Here is a 24,685-nt window from a genome sequence, read left to right on the forward strand (position 1 = left end):
TATTTCTGCATCTAGTATTTTTTTAAAATTTTCTCAGTATTAAGTTATTTTTGTTTTCTGTATGTCATGACATAAATACAAACTGAAAGAGAAGAAATGAAAAACAATCAAAACATTCCTTTAAAAAATCTAACACAGCTACTTTTCAAGAGCTTTTTTGACATGCAGAGAATCAAAATAAGATAAAACACATATCAAAGCATACAATCAGGTAATTTTTAAATTACCCTCAATTTGAAAAGTGTCTTTGCTTTTTGCTCTCCAGAAAATTTGACAATTTTCAAACAAAACTAATTTTGCAAACTGTACTTCTGGAATGACTATATTTTGTTTTACAACAGTATAGTTTTGATTTTATAGAAGCTGTTATTTTCTGTGTTACACTAGACATTGACTGCTATTGAAATTATGCCTAAATTAAAATGGAAAAGAATGTTTTGACAGAACTTTATGATAAATCTAAATTAATCACCTGTAACCGCAAGTAAAGTAACACTATGACAAGTCGTGTCTGTATAGTAATTTATAAGGGATATTACAGTTAGCAATAAAAAATAATATTAATCAAAAATGCTTACCATGTTGATGGACAGTTGGAAAGAAGAAATCCATGTTCCCATCACCACTACCACTGCCATCATTTCTAAAGAGCTCAGCAACTTTAAGATGACAGACATACAGATATATACACATATATACATTTATAAATAAAGAGAAAGCAGAAAGTAATTTAAACATTTCTGGACAACACAAAAAGAGAGGGAAGTATCTAGGAAGGCATCAATTTTGGATATGAAAGTATAAAGGATTTCTGATAAAAGCCAGAAAAAGTATTGTGTATATCACCTCTTATGCAATTCATGACATTGGAAATAGCAATGGGAGGTCAGAAGGAAAGAAAACACATACACCTCTGATTGCTCTTTTCTTTCTTTCCCTCTTTGCATCCCCTCTTTGTGTTTCCCCTTTCTCACTCCTAAATGAGGTCTGTCATGGAGAACTTGGAAATACGAATTTTAAAAAAACCCAGAGGCTAAACCCTCCCAAACTTTCTCATTCTAATATTTTCTCTCAAAGTGAAAAAGTGTCAGAAATTTGGAAAAACCTGCAGAAAGCTCAACTAATGGAGACTTTAACCTAAGTTTTGTGCTTGCAATGGTGTTAGAAAGGCCAAAATGAGGGTTTGTGTTAAGAGGGTATCTGCCTAGTGAATTACCAAAGTTAGCTGTAAGTTTTTTGACAAAAAAAAAAAAAAAAAAATTAAAGAGAAAAGTTAATTTAACAAAACAACTATTCAACCAAAGGGTCCACATGCATGAAAGGTCTGAAGTTTTTTATCAAAAGAATCACTATGTTGCATCATAGTGCCACATTCCACCATAGACATTCAAGGTAGTATGATACAACTTCCCAGAAGGCATCATACTTGCATTTCTGGATTGCTTAAAAAAAATAACATCAGTTAAAAAGTCACTTTATGGCTGCCAACATGTCTAATGACCTTCTTTCATCCAACTGGCTTTACAATCTCCCTTAAAAATTTTCTCCAATGGGAACAAATTCTGTAAGGGCTGAGTGGTTTTATGTGGCAGGAGCACTGATGCTCACTATCACACCAGGATTTCCATTGAGCGTTTTTCTTGTTCTTCCACAAAGCTACCATCTACCTCTCCAGCTCAGCTAAACTCCCTAGGTCTCTCAACACCCACAGTCTCCTACTGCTATAATCCAGCTGAATAAGTATGAGCCACTGTATCACAATTCCTCTGGTTTCGCTCAAGTGGCAGATGAAGAACCCACTTTGGCTGTTTAGGCTTAAGTATTTTATAAATTTAAAAAAATGGAAGTTAATGTATTTTTTACATTATTTCAATTCTCATTACCAAATGTGAAATTATGCAACGTGAAAAGCGGCAATTGTCTTTAAATGACCTAATGCATAGTAATAACACACTTTATTTTGGATCTGGTGGTTTCCAGCAATGATTAACAAAGTATCCGAAGAACAGCTCTTTCCTAAGAAAAATCACAGCTGTCTAGGGGATGTGGAGGTGTTTGTTTGTCTTTTGAAATAACAGGGAAATTATACACCTAAGAAAGGTAAGATTTTAATGGATGAGCAGAGATCATGAAAATACAACTGATGGATTGATGTATGTGCCTTACCTCCTCCCTCTGGGTTCAACAGCTCCACTTTAAAAGTTTTTTCTAATTCAGGAATAGAATTATCAGTGATGTTAACAGTAATGTACTTGTATCTTTCTCCTGGATGAAATTCCAGCGTGCCCACAACAGCCTGCAATATGAAAGGCCTTCATATTTTTGTTCAAGTCTAATGTTGTCATCCATATGAAAAAATAAATGGAACCTTGATTTTGCTTGCCCTTGTCAAAACATCTACTTTTCTTCACTTAAGCTTTTAAAACATCTGATCAAACTTTGTTATGAGAAAAAGGAGTCTAAATTCACAGAATTATGAGCATCTGCATTCATCTACATTTTTCTGCACAAATATAAGTTAGACAAGCCAACACAGATACATACAAGTTATTTTGTTGAACATATACAAATCCTAGTATGTACAAACATAATCTTAAATTGTACATGCACCAGTATGCTCATATAAAGTTTGATATACTCAGCAACAATAGCAAATATTGCTTCTTGCTGAATTGACAATTCTCTTAAGGAAAAAAAAAAAAAAAATCAAAACCAGAGGCTTTTCCTAGGAAATACAACGTGCTGCAAAGAAAGGAGGTAGAAGTCACATAATGATATATGTATTTTTAAAGTGAGTATTACACATTCGTTTATCACATCACCATATAAATAAACATGTTTCTGTGAAAAGAATCACAGCTGGGCTACAATACTCAAACTGAAGGCTACCTCCAGGACAAATAACTCCTAAATCCTAAAATAATTAAATCCTAAAATAAATACACATTTTGGCATTGGCCATACCTGATAATCTTTAGGACTGGAAGCTGTAAGTGGTACTGTTCTATATTCCACCAGAACTGTTCCAAGAAGGCCTTGTGCACGAACTACCAGTAATCTGATGTGTCCAACTTCTTCTTTGATAGTAACATGGGGCACAGCAGAGGCTGGCAGAATCATTTCATCACCTGGCTGAGGAGGTGGCCCCACCGAGAACTGTAGTAGACCTGGCAAAAAAGAAGTACTATTTGGCTTCTTGCACCAAATTTAAATTATGATAATAAATTGAAACCAACTTATTTATTGTATTTTCATTTAACATTTCTGAAATTAAGAAACAATTATTGATATGCCCTTAGGACCCAACCATGCTATTTCCAGGGATGTGCTGTGTACCTTCTCCTCTCTCACTGATACCCATATCAGTCCTGAGAAAGCCACAGCACAATAATAAATAAAGCTCTTCCCAAAAGAGTCTCAATTTCATAGTATTGGGCACTTATTGGTATAACAAGCATGCAGAAATGTCTCTCTTCATCAGGAATTCTGATCTGAGAAAAATTTGCAGAGGATCAACTACATGCAATGTTTATCTGCTCTCAGAAGGGAATCACTGCCTGTTTGGTCAGGGCAGTCATGATGCCTTTTTGTAGTATTCTCAAAAATAAGTACTCACCTTTCACTCTTGTAAAAAATTATGAATTGATCTTAAGCTAGATAAAGCAGAATACTTGGCATTGCTTCCTCAGCTATCAAGGCTAAGCAAAGTTTTTATCTGTTGAGCTAGAACTATACAATTATCTGCACAAGATAGTATCATCTCCATCACTGTTACCATATGGGTGGTCACTGGCTTTGATGCTGATATCAGTAGTTTCCTTTTCTGGATCTATACTCGCTCCACTGGTAGGAGTTGAACCTAGTTTTCCATCTCCAGACACTGCAGAGACTAATGTCACACGGAAATATTCATTTAGCTCCGGAATGTCATCATCAATAACATGCAAATTTAAGACCTAGAGAAGGACCAAATCATGGAGAAATCAAACTGTGCAACATATATCACTTATGAGTTTCACGACCCTGCTTAACTCATCGAATTCTTTGATTAGTCAGTCAGCTGTATCTGCTGTGTAGTTTTGAAAATAATGTAGACAACATTCTTGCTTTCCACGTAATTTAACCTAACTTCTAGGAGAAATTTTATGTTTTGAATATGCATTCCAAAAACAACTCTACCAAGCTATCAGAGATGGGAGGCATACTTTTTTAAGTGCTTCAAATTACATAAACACATAAGCAAGCAAGCAATTATTATCTACTTTAACATAAGCATAGTTTAAATTGTGTATATTGAAAATGAAATATCCGATAGATTTCAAAATCTTGAAGAAATTCTGCACCTGAAGAGACACTACAGTGATCAATCCAATTTACAGAGTAAGTAAGCAAGCTTTTTAAGCCAGTTGACACTTGATATTGCAGATCATACTATTCATTAACATAACCGGCTCTGCACAGGCTAACATATTCACCTCAGACAACTCCAGCTTTCTATATATTGTGATACAATTAGAGAAACATATAGAAGAAAAGGTTTAAGTATTTATTGTATTTATCGGCGTGGGAATGAGTAGCTTACAAACATCAATGGAAAGTCTCTCAGGCTATCTCCCCTGATGAGCAACTGCTCCCAGTCTGTTTCTTAGGGCCATGCCCATTAACTCTGCCAAACATAGACAATAAATTGGACCACATAGCAGGGGAGAGAGAGGGTATACCAGCCCATTTCTGCCACTAGATTGAATAACTCAGGCCTCATTCATGCTGCCAGACTAGAAAAGCTTTGGAAATTTTTGCTTTATATGCAGCGCAGTACTATGATTCAATGGAGAATTAAAGCTGAATGAACAGTGACATGAACAAACTGTTTTCAGACATCACAAGCTTTTGCCAAGCACTAATCACCTGCATTGTTTAACTGGGACCAGATCCACAGTTCTAATGGAACCACTGGGATCCTTTCAAAGGTGTCAGTGGGTTTCAGTCAGTCCATACTGACTTAAGCAGAGTCATAAAAGCGAAACTGAGGGCAGCATTTCCTACTAACAATTCACTCTTGCTATTTTACGAACACTAATAGAAAACACACATTAACTTTCTACAATACCGTGGTCCCACAATTTTTCAAATAAATGTGAAATCCCTGCACTGTGGGTCAGGATTGAATTCATAGAAACAGATTAAGCAAAAGGGACAGAACGTGGCCAACAGTGGTTCCAAAACACTTGATTACAGCAGTGAACTTTATTGCTGTCTATTTAATTGATGTAGAGATAAATCTGAGTTTCAAAACCTGAACATTTTCCAGTTTCAAAAGTAGCTGGATCCATTATTTCAGCCCAGGACCATCTACACTTCAAGTAAACATGTACGTATACATAAATCGAATATATACATATATGTAAACATATTTCATATTTTCTGTGCATTCAAACATACATGTTCACATGGTGACCCCTGAACCAAGATACACACAGATCTATAAGCACCTGTCATATCACTTATTGTCAGGGATGCAAAAAGCCTTGCAAAATATAACAAAACCATGTGAAGGAAACTCTCTCTATTATGAAACCAGTCAAGCATCCTCAGAAGGTGTTTTCCAGCAGGTTTGCAAAGGACAGGATGAATAGTTAATGGGAAGGTAGGGTTTACCTCTGATCTCTGCCAAGGAAGGAATGTGATAGTGCCACTGCTGTTAGAAAAATCGGTAACAGAGTAATTAATGCCAGTGGAATCAACCTGTGAGATAATGTAATTTATATACACATAGTCTAGGGCTCCCCTTGTACGCTCCACGACACAGGATATAGTGGAACCCTCATCGGCACTCTGGAAGAAAGCAAGAAATCGATAAGTTTGTTATTGTCAAAGTAAAACAAAGCAATAAATGCAAAACATGGAATTCTATAATGCTAGTCAAATGTTCAGGTAAAAATTTGCTGTCATGCTACTTTCAGCATTTTTGGTCGGAAACTGAAACTGAACTTGATGTTGGTCATAACAATCTTAGTGGAATTTGCAACATCTTCTAGTACCTCACTGTGGACTGTAAAGGCAATAACTACGCCCTGTTTGTTTTGGACACAATCTCTTCACCCAAACTACGTGTCAAAGATAGAATCAATATGCTTGAAATGTACATGTTAAAAGCAACTGAAACTATTGTTTTATATTAATGTTAATGATTTTCATTCTCATTCGCAATAATCTAAAGAAAGGTTTGGATTCCCCCTTTCCCCAACTAGAAACACTACGGAAAAAAAAACGAAAAAACATTAAAATTAAACTATACTATCATCATTCAGGAAAAACTGAAAAATTTTCTGTGCTACAGTCCTCTTTATGATTCTGTCTTCACAGAGAACGTAACTTCAGCAGCAACAATTTCACATATTTGGGACAAAGTAGGTATTGATAACTGACCCTATATTCTAGAAAATTATGATCGTAGAACTAAAACAGACAATAATTTTACTGGAAAATTGCCAGAAAGACTAAAGCTATCTTAAGCATTAGATAAATTTCAGAGCTGCTGTATAACACAGAGCAAATACTGCATGTGCCTTCAGCTGCTCAGTAGAGAGAGATGCACATAAAGCAATTAAACTACTGATAAAACAATGCTGTGTATCTGCACCATCACTGAGAGCTCTGATACTTCCCTGGCAAGATGGACATAAGATAAGTGCAAAACAATTAACATGACATATAAATTTTTAATTTTGCTTCATGGTTGGTTGATGATCTGTGACATCACAGCATTATCAGTGGCATTTGAAACTGAAGGAATCTATTATCATAGCATATGGTAGGCATGTAGAAAGCAAACTGAACTGAATTGAAAACCACTATCACCGAGGCAAGATGGTTACTTTCAAACACATCATAAGCACTTTGGTTAGAAAGAATGTAATTTAAAGGTCATCAGAGCTCCCAGATTGGAAAGTATTCTGAATTTTTTTTCCAAAATAATCCAGTACCAATAGAAAGAGATATAATGTCCTTCTTCCTCATAATTGATTAAAGAAGTAAAAATTAGCTGCATTTATTTCAATCCTCCCCCAAAAAAGTAGCAAGATTATATATTGCATATATGCTGGCTACTACCAAAGAATGATTCAATGTTTAAAAAAAAAAGCAACTCAATCCAGTATCAACCGAATTCACACCAAACATATGGAATTTATACTGTAAATTTATGACAACAAATGATTGTGGAAAAATACATCACATCTTGTCATTGCATGACCTGTAGTAAAATTCTTTCAAACACATCATGTAACACAGAAAAATAAAATAACAATCTTTGTAATAATTAATTAATTAAATAATTCACCAAAAAATAAAATTAAATCTTATATTTTAATTGATAACCCAATCTCAGATGTGACAGAAGGAAAAAATGTTCTTCTAGAAAAATTTAAGCCTTAGTCTTTAGTTTAAGTAATAAAATCAATTTTCTTAACAAAAATAATTTGGGGGCATTTTTAAAATGTCAGTAAGCCTGAGCCTGTATTAACAAAACTTACACATTTCCAAATTCTAGAAAAACTTCTCTTAACTACAGAAACTAACAGTGTGAAATCAAGGGCCTATGCAGGTCAATCGGTCTTGCCATTAGCTTTTCTTTTGTGTCCAAAACTTCACCTAAAATCTTCCTTATGAACACCTTACCTCAGGAATACATGCTCCAGTGAAGCCAAATAAACCATTAGCATTATCACTTTTCTGTATTCTTAATCTTGCTGTGGTATTTTCTTGTGAAATTCGAGCTCCACCACGCACAGAAATGAGCTTTAGGATGAATAACTCCTCTCCTTCTTCCTCTTTGTCATCCTTTGCAGACACAATGAATGATTTATTGGTCTCTCCTTGCCGATACTCCAAATACCCAGAGACAGGGTGGACATCACTCTTCGCAGGAGTTGCATGGAGTTCATAGATCTCTGCTCGTGTCAATTTACGCTCATAAAGCCTTACATCCTGCATTAGCCCTGTGTACCTACTGCTGCCATTGACTCCTGCTCCAATTCTCACTATTCCTGGACCTGAGAAGGAAATTATAATTTTCCTCATGTTATTGAATTTCTTCAAAGTAATAAATCTGCAGCTGAATAGCTGTAATTGTTAAAAATCAATGTAAATTGTTTATTATCCCTGGATTAGGAATCATATTGATCTTGAAATGCAAAATCAGGAGGTTCCTTGAGACTCGTGTCAATGTTACAGGTGGATCATCACAGGTTGAACAACTCCATCCTAGGCTCTTCAGGTTTTTCATCCAACTAGTTCTACCAACACATTGTCATCATTCCTTATTTTAATAAGATTTGGAAATTTCTCTCTTTTTATTAGAGATTTGCAGAGTACAACACCAGCCCCTCTTGGCTTTTTTTTTGCCAAACAGACCCCATTTTGTCTCTCTCTGCTAGGACAGTGGCTCCATTCTGATGATACTCATCATCATTGCATTAGCCCTTCTGGACATGCTTTTCCCCAATGCACTGGGAATATGGATTTCAGAAATGTACACCAGATTCCAAATGCTTTCTACAACAGCATTAATATTTCTCTGTCTCCAAACAATTATCCTGCTCAGCAGATCATGGGATCACAGCTACCTTTTACACAAATATACTAAGCCGGTAGCTCATACTCATTCCTATTGTGCTAAAACACATAGATATCTCTTCTTTCCAGCTGTTTTCTGGATTTGGAAGAAACTGTGCTCTTGAATGCACTGGCATACATACAACACTGAGTGTCAGTGCTAAAGACAAGCAACCACAGCAGCTGATAATGGTCCCAGGACACAAGGCGGAGGATGGTGAGAAAAACTGGGCTACTCTGCTCACCACTGTGTAGCATCCAACATTAAATGGAGAGAGATTAAATCCTTACCTTATACTTGTAGTATCTCCAGACAGAGCATATGCCATCTCCACTAATACAGAAAATTTACAACGACTCAGACATATCCTTCTAGCAACAAAAGCATTATTGCATTTCACACATCTTTGTTTTAGAAACTGAGGGGAAAAAAAATCCTTTCTCAGCTACAGCACTGCAAGTCTGATGGAAATTATTAATTGCAGAGGCACTACTTTGTTACAGAGGGCAAAGGTTTTTCTCAGACTTCAACCACTGGAAATTTACAGGCAGAAATAAAATACTACACTATACAATTAATGAAGTCTCTCGATTCTCACTCTATGTTTGTGTACATATATGCATATAGATGTATATGCATTTAACATCACTGTATGTTTTTTAATTGTCTTTCTTTGATTACAGGAAAGGAGATTGTATTCAAGAATTTGATAATCATTCACTGCCTATACCCACCAAAGAAAACATGTGAAACTGAAGGCAAGGGGAAGAAGGGAAAAAGGATGGAGATGATCTCCAAGAAAAAAAATGCATGCGGAACAGTGGGAAACTGCAAAAGAAAGAGTAAATATAAATGTACTCTGACCACACAATATCTGACTTTGTAAAGGAATTGTTCTGATACTTCTCTGGACACTGCTATGCAAGTTCAGAGTGAATGTCCATAACGGTTCCTTGTGACTAAAATGACATCTGGGACTATCCAGTTAGATAAACTGAAGTACACATGTGCGTGTTCCTTGGAACACTATTAAAGTTATAGGAATAATTTTCATATACAACATAAACACATACTTAAGTAAATCTACCCCCTGAAAAATTCTATTGCTTATAAGATACTGGCTTTGTTTTAATATAATACACAATTAGAAACAAAATCATTATTGCATTTTGTTTCAGAAACTGAGAGGAAAATAGTCCTTTCTAAGCTACAGTACTGTAAATCTTATAGAAACTATTAATCGCAAACATATATAACAATATGTATACATGATAAGAATACTTCTATAAATGTAATTAAAAATTATTATTTTCAAATTATTGCAATCCAAGCTCTGTTACAGTTCTGAAGTTTTTGGAACATTCCCAGATCTAATTTCCATATGCTTTTTGGAAATCCTCAGAATCTTCTATCCATTCTTTTCAATTAACTAATCAGATATAATAATTGCAGTACCTTGCATACACCTGTCAAGGAGCTAGGCTCTTCTATACATTGCAGAACTTTACATATGAAGAACAATAATGCAGGCTATTGGCTCACCATCAGCAATTGCTTCTCCTTTAAGGCTCTTAATTCCTCCCAGAACTGGAATTCCATCCACGTAAAATTCAATTATACTTTCATCCAGAGTAATCAGAAGGTGAAGCCAAGTATTTTCATCCAGATATTTCAGGACTGTTGTTTTAGCCATATATGTCATGTTGGATCCTAATGCTGTATAATGAAGCCCTACAGTAACATGAGAATCATTTGTCTGGATTTTCACGCCGTAATATAAGGTCCCATTACCGTCATCCTTTTCAACTATATAACCATCAGTACTGGCACTAGGCATTAACCACGCTGAAAATGTAAAATTGGTTACTGCAGTATTTTCATTGTATGGGTATTCCGGACCAATAATCCCAAATGCATCCTCTTTTCCACTGAAATACAAAGCATCTGTTCCACTGTGATGGCGCCTCATGTGGGGCTGAGATTGTACTGAACTTGGAAATGATCCCAGCAGCAAGAAGTCTACCATTGATGGTAGTCCAGCTTCGAATGTACTAGACAGTATTTCCCAACCTAAACGGACAACACCAAAGGTGCCTTGTTGTCTCCAGATGGTGAAGTTTGTAATATAGGAAAGATCATCTTCAGAAAGAACATCTTCCACTATCTCTCTGTCCTGGCTCTCTGGATCTATAACAAAGACTCCAAAAGGGTCATCATTGAATGGGATCATCACGGTTACAGCAAGGTTTGTTTCAGATAACTGACCACCAGGACCAGGTGACCCACCTATATAACGAAAGTTAGAGCAAAAGTTAATAGTTGGTTTCAAACACCACAATCTGAAAAATCTTACTAAGTACTTAAAGGTTTTTTAATAAAATATCTTTCTAAAAAGGCTTGAATCTTCTTTAAAGAGCCTCTGAACTCTTAGAAAATGCTCTGATTTATTAATAACATAATTTAACTGCATCGTTATATTTAACACTATAGTGACAATTTTCATAGAAAACAAAGCAGTATGTTATTTTTTAACTGCAAAACACACATTTGTCTTTCAGCTAACATAAGATTAGCTCCAACTTTTCTGAATTAGTAAATGAGATAGGTTACCTTTGATTCATTTGACAAACATGGGGCCAAATTCAGTTCTCATATTACTCCAAGATTTACTTGAATATGGAATGGCAAAATTTGGCCCATTGCCTCTGAAACAGAAGCGGAGATACCTTGCAGAATCAGTAACCCGTTGTGTATTAGAACTGCTGCCAAGTCCTGCCATTATTTCTATTTCTGTCAGTTATCTAAGTAAGAATTCACAGTAAGAATTCATGATGCAAAGATCATGATGTGAATGTAGAGCCTCCATTTTCAACGTGTGCAGCGACCTACCTATTATGGGTAGGAAAACTTCTGTACATGCATGTGGATTTCGCTTACATAAAAGGTCAACACATATTTTCATTTGTGTCTGGGCACAGAAGACCATAAATAGTACTGAGGTGGGATGAGTGTAGATTTGGAACTCTGCTCAGTAGCAGACCTGTAGCAGTTGTAATTTAAGTCCTATGAAGTGGTAACTATAAGTATTTTACCTCCTCTAGAAAAAAGCAAACAAACCAACCAACCTCCATTTTGGTAGACATGCATGGGCCATATTTTATTTTAATAAAACCATAGTTTTATTTTTCTTCAACTATATGAAGATCTGCATCTCTGAAATCACCAAGAGGTCTCTTTTTAGAGGTCAGATCACCAAAATGTCTATAACAGTAATTCAGGAACTGAATAACTGCATTCATATACCTAAATTAAGATGAAATGAAAAATAAAACCTAAAACCTTACCAGAAAAGTACAGGATATCAAGACATGATTTCCAGGGTTGGTTTCTTTTTGACTGATTAAACATAATTCGTTTCTACCAGATATGAAGGGAATGGTGATATGGAAGACAATACCTGAAGCATTCACCAACTTCAGAATGTAAAATTCATTGAATTCAGGAATTCTATCTGAAATAGCACGGAGTGTTATTGGCTTTGATCCTTCACCATCCATGAAGAACACAGTCCCGTAAGTTTCATAGAACTCTTCTCCTGGCCTCAGTGCAGAGTCATTATCAAAGAGCTGCCAGGTCAGTGAGACATTGCCAAAGTGTCCTCTGTGTCTCAAAACCCTGTTCAGTGATACAGAAAGAGTGATTGTCCTGGCAGGTATGCATCAGCATTCATTAGCAAGGGAAAACACAATTACACTAATCTTCCTTACTGTGGAAAATAGCATACAATGTTCTAAATAACCATGAACAATAAATACAATTATATAATCCTCTATGAAGGCCTGCAATTTCACAGTATAATTCTACTCCCAGGTTTACCACAGGTACCTTAGAAAAAAAGTAACCACTGCAGGCCCATGCAAAGTAGTATTGTTAAGCTAAACATCAGTTTGTCTTGCACTTCTATTATTTAAATAATAACTACAAATGTAAAATTGTGCAGCAAGTTAACATTAAAAATTGATATACCTGGCCAACCTTAGACAAGAAAATCATCTACATTTAACCACAAACATTTCTCCCTTTAACCATCAAGTCTCCTTAAATTCTTTCTTACATTGGTATCAAATTTGAGTTATGTTCTTTGTCCTTCAGAAAGCCCTGGTTATTCCAGTATAAGAACGTAGTAAATAAAACCAAGATTTTACTTTTTCTATAGCTATCTGGTAACATAATTTCACCAATATCCAAAAGGCATTATAAATAAAAACTGAAGTATATAGTGCCTGTATTAACAAAGTGTGCTTTACATATAAAAAGTGTACATCTCTTTGCACAGCAAAATAAAATGCTGTACAAGGAGATTATATCAGGCTGAAAAATTAGTTTAGCAAAAACAGTCTAGGCACAGCAACACAATTATGTTGATTCTGCTTTCAAAGGTTTTTAATTTTTTTTTGCAATTAACCAGGGAACTCTATCCCAGCTGTGTAGCACTGCTGCAGTAACTCCAATTACTCCCTCTAAAGCTCAGGGCTGCCACAGCTGTTCTCAGCAGTTAGGTTATATGCTGCTCTGACCCTTTTGTTATGTACTACAGAACAGCCAAAGCAGTGAGGGTACGGAAGAGACAGCTCCCTAGTAAACAGATTTCATCAGTGAAGATGGAGCAAGGTGCTCAAATGTTGGTGATCTTGGTATCCATAAAACATCTGTATATAAACATGTTCAGTTCAAATCATCATTCTTCACACCATCAAATAAAAAAATATATCCTGGAATATAAGATTATAGAGGACCAAAAAAACCTCAAAGAGCAGCATAACAAAACCAAACATACAATATATTTAAAATCATCTTTTCTCAAGGATTTTCATTTTTTAGATGCGTAACACAATCAAAAAGTCATAGGCATCTGTTTCAGGGCCTTAATATAACCAAAAAAATCAAATAAAAATATATAAAAGGTAATTAAATGTTAAAAGAGCCTCTTCCCTAACTGTTCACACTATCACATTTATTGTGACCTAACTTCTCTATACAACCTGTCTGGAGGTTTCTTGATGAAAAATCAGTATTTTTGCCAAATTATAATCCCATCCTGACTTTATGGAACATAACAAGGTAAGATGCCAAGCAAATTCCTTTCTTAACCCTTCCCATTCTTGAATACATCCCAGTGGCTGGAAAGAAAACACTTTCAGAGGTCAGACTAGGGAAGGGCATTTTCAGTCTAGAAGACGGTCACATCTGGACTCTGAGTACAGACTTTCATCTGTATTAAAAGGTAGAATAAAAACAAACTAACAGAAAGAATTAGTCATATTTAGCTATATTTTGAAAAGATTTTTTATTTCTCTGTTAGTCCATGTTACAGTCTGCTAAATTATCCAGATTACTGTGTATCTAAAGTCTACTGAGAAACAATTCAACAATGCTGTAGTCTTATTTATTTACATTTTAATATGAATTTCTGTATACATTTTAATATGCATAGTCTACTTGATAATAAAACAGTTGATGTCTTCAACATGTTTATGGATCATTTAATTCAAAATTTAGTAAAGCTAATTTTCTTTAATACATTTTTATCAATGCAAACTTGCACGGGATTAGATCTAAGTACTATTCATAAAGTACCACACACATGAGTCCAAAAAAAGTGCAAAAGTGTTATTTAAAAGTTACTTACAAAAAATTGTTACTTTTGCCTTCTTCCACTGGCTTCTCTAAAGGTTCCAAGGAGAAAATTCCATTAGGATCATCATTTGCTTCAATAATAACTGTAGCCACTCCAGCCTTAAAGATAACAGTATCCCCTAAAAAGAGAGTGATTAATTTTATGAAAACTGGTATCAGAAATGAAAGCAACTCTAAAACTGAAGGAGTTTCCTTCTCACACCAACTGGTTTTATGCTTTTATGCAAGAAATGAGCAATGATAATCAGTGAAAAAACAATTTTTGAGATGCTCTGTAACAGGCAAATCAGAGTAAAAATACTTAAGTAGCATCTCATGCAGAGAGCAAGACATAAGATTTGCAGGAAAAAATATATGTGACATGACCAGAGAAGATGTGTTTCTGAGCAGAAAGGATTGTATGAGAGGTAGTATTTCATGTCTGATCAATTAGTCAAGTCAAAAGAAAAATATAGGTATTCAGAGATCCCAGCTTTCCTTTAGACCTAGAATAGAAGTATTGCACTTAAACTAAATATGAGCTAAGACCAGTGTCTAAGAGCTTATTCACACCCATATCACCACCTATCAGATAGGAAAAAATATAAGATACCTGTGAAGCAGACTAGAAGCTAGTAGGATTTCTGTGTGTATATTAGCACTGTAGGGACATTCTAACATCCTTTCTATGTCCACAGATGTACATTATGTTTCCACCCCATCCCATTTTTCACCCTATTGAACAGTGTTAGACTAGCCTTTGTTCCAAGCAAACAATGTGTTTCTTACTTTAACTTCATATACCTCTATCTGTATTTTCTCTGAGCCTCAACAGCCCGCCATAATTTTCAAAGAGGGTGTAATAATCAAGGCAAATATATGCAACGGATCATAGAAAGAAAATAATTTTTTTTGCTTTCAGAAATGTGTACAGAAATATTCTGTCTTCTTAGTGATTCTAGAGAGACTGCATGATGATATGATCCTGCTTTTAGAGGCAAAGCGAGCCTGTAGCTACCCATTCTTGTAGGACCAGTGTGCCAGGAGAAAAGCCATCATAGGTTCCCGATAGAGTGGTAAGAGAAAATACCAGCAGATCCCAAAGAAAGTTATTAAAGGAGAAAGAGATGAACAAAGAGAAAATTTAAGAAGGGAGAAGAATGGCTTTGTCCAATCATTCCCATACAGTTGATGTTCTGTAAGAGACCTGGATACCAGAGTGAACGCTAGCTGACCTCAGGAAACACATAAGCTAACTTATACTCCAATAATTGCTAAAAATTCCCCTGTGATTCTCTGGCTGCCTGCTACCAACATCTCGGGCAGATGCAGTTCATCAGTGAAGCCTTGTGAGCAATTCACAGACCAGCCACAGGGTGTCCACTGTGGTGTGACCTGAAGCACTCTCAGAATCACTGACTGTGAAGACTAGATCATTATAGACTGTCATGAGGGCTAAGACACTGAGTACGCATGACTAAGTGAAGAAATCTAATTTTATGTTTCCTCATCCTGAAATGAATCCCTAGTAGGTATTTCAATTTATGAACCTACCACACAATCTAATGTGAAGGTACAGTCTGATGCATAATTGTGATAGTTTTCCTTTGTTTTATTAAATAACATTTTATATAATTTATACAATTAAATAAATTTTGCATTGCAAAGATACGCAGGGCATTCACAGCCTGTTATTACCTCTCAGCTGCAGAATAATAACAACTGGAGGACAGTAAATCATTCAAATTTGCTAACACAACTGTAGATGACTCTTGCACTACACCTTGAGTTTTGGCAGGGCTAAGGGTGAGAAGGGTCATTATTAAGCAGGTAGAGCCCAGGAAAATGTACCTATTTCTTACATTTAACTTATATTTTCTTATCAATATTACACAGCAGTGATGGTTTATTCCAGAAGACATCTATTTCAAAAATAAGAATGTGGTGAATAATTTTGTATCATTTCCTGCTAAATGATAACATTTAAAAAACAAACCAAAACACTGTTATTTCTAAGATAAACCTGTTCTTCATGGGTGGTATATTGGGTAATTTCTAACACACATTTTTCTGTAGATGAAGCATTGTAAAACTATAAAGCCAAACCGAGAAAAATGTATGCATACGTTGCACTACTACAAAAACAAAACAGAGACCAATTTACATGGTCTTCCTCTAAAATGAGACAGTTCTGTTTGTTTTTACAGAAATCAGGCAGTTGTGTAGTATACAGTGAAGCACGACAAAAAACCCTAAAAGAATCCCTCTTTCCCTAAGACTTGTTGCAGTGCTAACATTCTTTAGCCTTGTGTTTCTGTAGTCAAGTCAAAACCCCATCTAATTTGGAGCATTTACATTTGAAAAGAGACTTTCACTCCAGTTGTTTTTGCAGGAAAGTTTTCAGCTGTATCATTTGATTTTTGTTTCCAATTAAACAATTCAAGATTAAAATCCAAACACACTGTGTACATTAATTATATAGAAATGCTGAAGCAAATGTTATTGATATAATGCTTGGCATTTATATATTGCTTTATGATAAGACCAAACTGGTAAAAAATTGCAGAAAAAAAAGGAGAGTTACTAACCATACATCAAATCATTAATTTTACCTGTAGAATTCAAAAGAAAGATATAAAATGTTTCATCAGTTTCAGGGGTATCATCATCATTAATATACACAGACAAATTCTGCTGTCTTTCTCCAACATCGAACAAAATGACACTGCTCTTTCCACTGGGAACAAAGTCTCCCTCTTCAGCCGTTGCATCTCCGTTCACAGTAATATACTGGACAGCAACAGCAACATCAGCAGATCCATTCCTTAGGACCGTAAAGTTTGCCACACTTCCTTCTTTAACGCTCACTGTCAGAGGTTCTGAAAATACACAAGCAACAAATCTACCTCAGTTCAAGCCTGAGCTCCTTGCATGTGGTCTGTTTTCTTAATCCTCCCCAAGAGGACCCTTCTCCTCAGTGAAACAGAAGACATATGTGATAAAGGCATGGAAATACTTGTAGATAAAAGAGAATATTGTTCTACTGAGCCACCTAACCAATCCCAGCATCAACAAAGAGAATAATGAAATAAAATAAGAGAGGGTTCTGAAGGAAACAAATACAAATTCAACACAACAAAAACATGAATGTTTTATACTAGCTCCATTGGGATTAGGATTTCTCAATGATCTGGTCTGTCAATAAAATCTGTTTGGTGTAGTATATGTATTCTACATTTAAAACCAATAATATCTAACCTGCAAAATAAATGGGATCATCATTCCTTGTAATTTTTAAAATTGCATTGGTTATATTGCCCAGTCTGGCTCCACCAGTAGCATTGAATAAGCTGATGATGAACACTTCCATCTCTTCAGGTACCTGAAAGGGAGAGTATTACAAAATTAATTTCTTGCATACAAAACAATGAAGAAATTAAAATAAACAACTGAGAGGGTTAACAAACCAGAGATTTCTGAGCATTGTTTTTCACTTACTGATCCTTAGGTGTGTCAAGAGGGATTACAAACAACAGTTGATACAGTTACTGAGAAATCACCCCTCTAAAATCTTTGTAAATAAGTCCCTTCATCTTTACTGTTCTACAGGTGACCCAAAAGTTATCTTGCAGCTTCCTGCTTCTGATACATGTAATTTATTTTTCAGCTTTATTTATTTATTATTAATTATTCTCATTCTTTCTTATATTACTTCAAATATATCAGCATTAAAAATAAAAATTAGGATTCCTGCTATCAAAACAAGGGTTTTATTCAAATGAACTTTTCTAAAATCTAACTATATTCAACTACACTCAGCTTCTAACTTCTTTTTACAAGTATGCACAGCTTCTCAAATTCTTTTATGATTTCCTGAAGTAATCTCAGTTTTATGCAAGTATTTCGGTGTTTCCTACAAATACTTATCAGGATCTCAAAAAACAGACATTCCTTCTTTCTCCTTAAATGGTAACGTTTTAGCACTTACTCTTTGTCCCATATACTCGCACAAAAACAACTGTAAAAATGTTTACCTCATCTGGCAGTGAGTAAATGGTGATGTTTTTTGAAAACTCCAGATTATCAAAGAAAATAGTCCCTTGTTCTGGATAGATGTCATTGGTACAGGCTGGGTCAACAACCCAAGACACAGTAACATTGCCATAGTTTCCTTGGTTTCTTACAACTCTGTAGGCAGCTAAAGAAAGCAAATGTATACAGTCAGTGTGCATCTTCAGAACAACACAAATCAAAAAGTAAAAGGTCAGCAAAGCTGAAACAAAGAAAAAGGAAAGGAAATAATAAGCAAATCCACTTCTCGCAAAACTAATAATATGTGAGAGCACTACACACAGGACACACAAAGACAGACCACTAAAGCAGTCCAGACTTGCTCAACTTTGTTATTGTCTGTAAATGTACTCAATAATTGAACAGAGATAGACAAGTTGAAGTCACCCATATGAAGATTTAGCTCAATTCTTCTCTCACATAGCACCCTACTCTTCATGCTCCACAAGCAGAGCTACTACCTCCAGGTTGCACTTGGCACATACATCAATACTCCATCTTCCTGTCTGGCATATTCTCTAGACATTTTTTTTTACTGGACTGATCCCTCCGGCTTTCCAGGCCCATTCTTCTCCACTTCAGCCTCCACTGCTCATCATACCAGCACTGTACCACTCTGGAAACTCCTGAGTGGAGACTTGAGTCAGACATTGTCCTAGAAAGGTGCAATGGGGAAAAGAAGCCTTGCAGGGGCAGACAGCAGATAAATCAGTAACTCTAACAAAAAAGAATTACCAGCATAGATGTCTTCTCCTTTACTTTCCTTTATTGTTACTGATAGTTCATCAGGTAGAAACTGAATGACACCATGTGGATCATCGTTCTTCAAAATGGTTATATTGACCCTTGTGGCATTCCCCAACTTGCCTGGCATTTCACTGTAGCCACTGAGTTCTACAGAATAGATCTCATCCAGCTAGAAGAGGGAAACAGTCAGAATAAAAATACATATTCAGTATTCACATCCAAAACAAACATCCACAGCCCCTAGCCAGGCAGAAAGAGATGCAAATTTAAACAAAAGGAAATCACACACGCTTTCTACATGCACAGCATTTGTACATCATCATAACAAAGAAATAATTAGAAATTTCTATCTCTGATAGGACCATTTTTTCCAAAAATCTAGCATTATTACAGGCAAGGACTTATTTTGTGTACTTAACTTAGTATCATATCAATTCAGTAGTACAAATATATTTGTAGTGCTCCCTGAAAGGTAACTTTTCCGTAAGATTAATTAACATTTCTGGCTTTGTAACAGAGAAAGCAAAGATTTTAGAACCATTGACAGCAAACTAATTTAAAAAGACTGTATCTGCTTGCTTTATTAATCTAATGGGACATCGTACTTCATATATTTCTTAAAAAGCTCACAGGTAATGCTTCAAGGGACATTATAACAACTATTGGATCTATGTATCTATATGGCACATATTAGTCTAGACTGGGGAACACTGAGTAAAACTAGCAGATGGTTACTAGAAAAGCAACCAAAAGGAATTGGTTCTTCATAAAGAGTTCAGTTAAACTCTGTACTACAGAATGTCATGGATGCTAAAAATTTACATGGATGCAAAGTGTAACTGTTTCAATTCACAGAAAAAAAATCCACTGAGGACTATTAAACCCAAAGACACTTTCTATATATCCAGTCATCACTGGTTTGGAGGTTGGGAAGACATTCTGGAGAAAAGCCATTACACACTTGTCCTATATATTTGCCTATATTTTAATAAGTGACAAACTAATATGGCTGTGAACAGAAATTGAAAAGAGAAAAATATTAATTTTTACCTCTGGAATCCCATCCATCCTTGTCAGAAGAGTAATTATGATCTCTCTTTCACCAGGCTTAAACTCCAGGATTCCTGTGCTTCCATAAAACTCATTATTGTCTCTTGGTTCTACAGTGTAGCGTAGAAACTGCCTGATGAGACTTCCTCTACTGCGGACAATCTGCAGTTCAACAGACTCCCCTTCCTGTACAAAAGAAAATCCAGCTCTTTTCTAGTATTCTGCTTAAACTAAATCATCCATAATGATTGAGAAAAATTACTCAGATAGCTACCTTGATACTGTAGGGACCTCTGGAAGATGGAGAAAATTCAAACACTCCTCCAGGATCATCATTTTCCAGAATAATAATTTCACGAGTAGTAAACCCATATTTCAGTATTTGGTTTTCCACACTGACCCTGAGAAAGGAAGGCAAGAGGTTTATTTGAGTGACAATTCTGATTGACATGTAAATCCACACCTGTGTGAAGGGCATCAGAATACTTATGAATTTTATTAATAAATTACGAAAACAATGACCTGCAAAGATTGAAATAAATTAGGAAAGACACATCAGTATGTTTTATCCATTTTTAAAAAAGTCTTTGCCTCTGAAGAAACTTTGTTTTCTGCTTAGTTTTTATAGTCGGTGATTCTGGGTTTTTTTAGTCACACATGCACACACCACACAGGAAAAGATATAGAATTGAGTAGTAAAAATTAGTTACATTCAGTATTTCTTTGTATTTGGATCAAAACATAAAGGATAATCCAAAATCACTTAAACAAATAGAAATTACATTGACAACTACACATTCTTTCACTCTTCTGCAAAATTTACTACTGCTACAAATTGGAAGAGAGTTGCCCCTCAACATTGTGGATTTCATCCTCATCTGTTTGTTAACCTGCCTTCTGTAAGATGTGGACACTACCTGTAGGATCCCAGTCCGGCTCTAGTAAGCATTGGATCTGTGCTCAGTAGCTGTCTCATTCCCCTTCTCCTCCCTTACTCACAAACCTGCTGCCTAAAAGCATATGGTGAACGGTGCAGGCATGAGCAAATAAAGCTCCTCTTGGTGGAGGATTCCTCCCCCTGGGCTACCGCCACACGATCTTGGTCTTCATCATGGACACAAATGGGCCTTATCTGACAAGAGAAGGAAACCTTGCACATTTCTTGCATTCATTTCCTCAGATGTGGTAATTTTCAATGGCATTGCTTTAAGTTTATTACACTAAAAATGCCAGAAAAACTACTACTGAGGATGCATCAAGAATGTACCTTCAGATTGACGGTTTGGATATGGCTTATTATATCATGTTTTATGTATTTAGATTCCTGTGCATCTTCCATGTTTCCTGGATGAAAATTTCAATGAACTCTTGGTCGAACATACTGTAAATATTTTTATGGTTTCACTGTACTACAACCCAGACTTCCTGAAACACTATTTCATGTAGAAAGAAACACGATCTATTGTATCCGGTATTTGAAATCTGTTCCAAAACTGTTTCCACAGACACTCCATAAATAACTGGAACGCCCACACACAAACAGAGAAATAGCAGTGTATCTTGTAGCAAAGTCTACAGGGAAGATATAAGATGCAAAACAGGAAATATCTATTTTAAATGGTAATATGTCATGTTTATGGCACATAAAAAAATATGTCAGTAAACACAATAACTTGTGTTAACATAAACTAAATGTGGGTTATTCAAAAACAAGATAGCTGTTCATCTTTCACCACAGAAAACTTCTCCATAATTCTAGTCAGTTCAGTCATTTAGTCGGGGCAAACTGTATTTCTGGCAGTTTAAAACAACCAATCCATTATTGCATCAAACGCTCAAATATCAAAGACTGAGCCGTGCATTCATAACTTTCTTCATTCACAGATCCTAAATAAAGAAATGTCTTTAAGCCAGAACCCCATGCCATCAAATTAAACACCAAAGGGCAAGCATGCATTGTCTGAAGAGATGCAGAAGATGTGATTCCTGAGAGGAAAAGGAATTATAAAGACAGATTCTGTCCAAACCAATCACTTGTAAAACAAAGCATTGATTCACTGAAGACAAACCACAGTTTACTGCACTTACCCAAAGTACACGACAAACCTTTCTGTCTCTACCCTGTCAACACAGAGAAAGGGGATGGGGGAAGGAATGAAAGTGCCACTTGCTAGAATTTCAAGAGTACTAATCTTAGAAAAGAATAATAATAAATAAAAAAAAAAAAAAACCAACAAAAAACCCCCACACAACACGAAGATATTTTCTTTTCCAAATGCTTATAATGTTCATTTTATGGGAACACTACTTGCAGGGCATTTTCCGGTTGACAAATGGTAGCCAGTGGGCAGTTCCCAGTTTGGAGAAATGACCTCATGACCAATTCGGCATGCCAAGACCCATTGATGGTATACCCTACCAAGCCCTCTTCCAAGAGCTCGATTATTGCTGACGTCTGTGCCTGCTCACAACTGCACCAGCAGCCTGTATTTATAATTAGCCCTTCATTTAAAACAAACAAACTACATCCCTCCATGATATGTTATTTCACCAATCTGCCAAAGTAATGATAAAAACAGATAAGCACAGTAGGGTACATATCAAAAACTATTTTGGCACAAAATCACATTAAACTTTATATTTGACAATTTTTCAGTTAACCAGATTACCAAATTAAAATACCAATATAAAAATATAACAAACAAAAGTACAAACATAAAAGAGCATTTGCTAATCTCTTAATTAGTTCCATTTTGGCCAAGTACTTTGGCCTACCACATCAAGTCAGTTGAAAGGGCAGTATTATTCTGCAATGACAATCACGCATTTTGACTTAATCTGAAATAAATATATATAAAACCTGTATCTCCTATCCAAATACCACAAACAGATTACCACAGCATTTACAAAGTAAAATCCTGACCTCACTAATCTCAAAAAGAACTCAGACTCAGAATTCAGTGGAGATAAAACTTCACTCAAAAGTTTGAGAAAATAAAGCAAATACACTTGTAGATACATTGTTTAAAATAGCAGATCTGAGTTAACAGAAATTTCTCATTGATTTCCAGTGAGGATAGATTTTAAATACTATATATTGAGACATTCTTCCTTCCTTCAGAAACATATGCAAATGTGTTCCAAAACCATCAAAGTATTAATACAATGAAAAGATCAAGGAGAAAATTCCAGAGTTGGTAATGCTAAAATTTAATTATATCGCTAAGCTGTTGGTAATATAATTTACAACAAAGAATACAAATGAACCATTATGTCAAGTGAGTTTCTGATATGTCTGTACAAGGTTAAGTAGTTAAGACATAACAATTCGTGAGAAAGTGAAAGGGCATGCCAGAAATAAAATCTCTTTCAGCTTCATGAAGTTACACTGCATGAATCCAAACACAGCTCAGACAAAAAAGCCCATTAATATGAACTGAGTAGTCATGACAGAATCTAATATTGTGTTGTAATGCACAATGGTAGCACTGCAAAAATCCAGAGGGCATCAGAAATGAAACAGTCACGAGGTACCATGAGGTGTGCATCTTGAGCACCTCCAGGTGTTCTTTGAAAGGACGGAGAAGACTGGCAATACTTTATTACTTTTACACAGTCACAGTGTAAGTCAGATCAGAATCCAGAGAACTTTCAGGTCAGAAAGCAACTAGTGATTCAGCCCGTCCACTGCTAAAGAAAACCATTGTTGGGGAGGTTTCTCCACCCAAATCCCATCTTCAGCACCAAGATCACTCGATTGATTGATTGATCTGACCGTGTTTTCTCTGTATGACTGGCCAGATTGCTATCACTGCTCTGACATAGTAAATGTTCGTTACTACTCAAAAAATCCATAAAATAGCCTATGCAAAAAATGGAATAGAAGCACCTAGGCTTAGGCTTCCAACTCTGAGCTTCTGTTACATAAGCAATGAACGATGTGCACAATAGGATCTCTCCTGTCTACACTCCGAGGTACAGACATATAAATCCTCATAAGATCCCTGGACCAGGATCCACCAGGTGACTTTCTGGCTTGACCTTGGGTTCGTGTCCTCGCTGTGGAGCTGCCTGGAGATCACTGGGCTGTGCCTGACCCCAGTCACCATCATCCAGCCTAAACCTGACGTGTGTTCCTTGGCTTGACTTGCCCCACCATCATGACCTTGCCTGATGCCCTGGGCTCCAGGTTGCCCCCAGTTACTTGCTCCAGCCTGCTCTCCCACCTCACTGAGGGCAGTGGGACGGGCCCCTGCCTGACCAGCCATGCTATCAGGCTGGTCTCCTGGCTCCAGGCCACCACACAGGCCACAGGTCACCAGCCATCAGCTCATGCTACATGCACTGACAACGTCCAAGAACAACGCATTGTTCATGTACAGTCCTTTCATCACAGAGTGAAGACATCCAAACTGCCATGGAGTGCACAGGATCAATTTAGCCCTGTTTCACTCTTTGTGGTATGTGAAACCATCTCTTTAGGCACTCCTGTAACAGCAGTGTGGACCCGGAACAAAAACAGCT

General features: G+C 36.1%; 1 protein-coding gene across 1 annotated transcript in view; it reads right to left on the bottom strand.

Annotated features, from left to right (window-relative positions):
* ADGRV1 (adhesion G protein-coupled receptor V1) overlaps nucleotides 1–24,685 on the bottom strand; it is a 296,614-nt gene that overhangs the window by 237,155 nt on the left and 34,774 nt on the right. The window contains exons 13-27 of the mRNA XM_074856164.1: nucleotides 20,436–20,562; nucleotides 20,162–20,347; nucleotides 19,100–19,280; nucleotides 18,328–18,491; nucleotides 17,552–17,675; nucleotides 16,906–17,172; nucleotides 14,307–14,433; nucleotides 12,075–12,292; nucleotides 10,160–10,903; nucleotides 7,681–8,054; nucleotides 5,659–5,835; nucleotides 3,776–3,956; nucleotides 2,965–3,167; nucleotides 2,167–2,296; nucleotides 579–659 (exon numbers count right to left, since the gene is read on the bottom strand). Coding sequence (XP_074712265.1) covers nucleotides 579–659; nucleotides 2,167–2,296; nucleotides 2,965–3,167; nucleotides 3,776–3,956; nucleotides 5,659–5,835; nucleotides 7,681–8,054; nucleotides 10,160–10,903; nucleotides 12,075–12,292; nucleotides 14,307–14,433; nucleotides 16,906–17,172; nucleotides 17,552–17,675; nucleotides 18,328–18,491; nucleotides 19,100–19,280; nucleotides 20,162–20,347; nucleotides 20,436–20,562 — 3,284 coding nt within the window. The remainder of the gene's footprint in view (nucleotides 1–578; nucleotides 660–2,166; nucleotides 2,297–2,964; nucleotides 3,168–3,775; nucleotides 3,957–5,658; nucleotides 5,836–7,680; nucleotides 8,055–10,159; nucleotides 10,904–12,074; nucleotides 12,293–14,306; nucleotides 14,434–16,905; nucleotides 17,173–17,551; nucleotides 17,676–18,327; nucleotides 18,492–19,099; nucleotides 19,281–20,161; nucleotides 20,348–20,435; nucleotides 20,563–24,685) is intronic.

This window comes from Strix uralensis, chromosome Z, assembly GCF_047716275.1.
Source record: "Strix uralensis isolate ZFMK-TIS-50842 chromosome Z, bStrUra1, whole genome shotgun sequence".
In the NCBI taxonomy this organism is placed as follows: Eukaryota; Metazoa; Chordata; class Aves; order Strigiformes; family Strigidae; genus Strix; species Strix uralensis.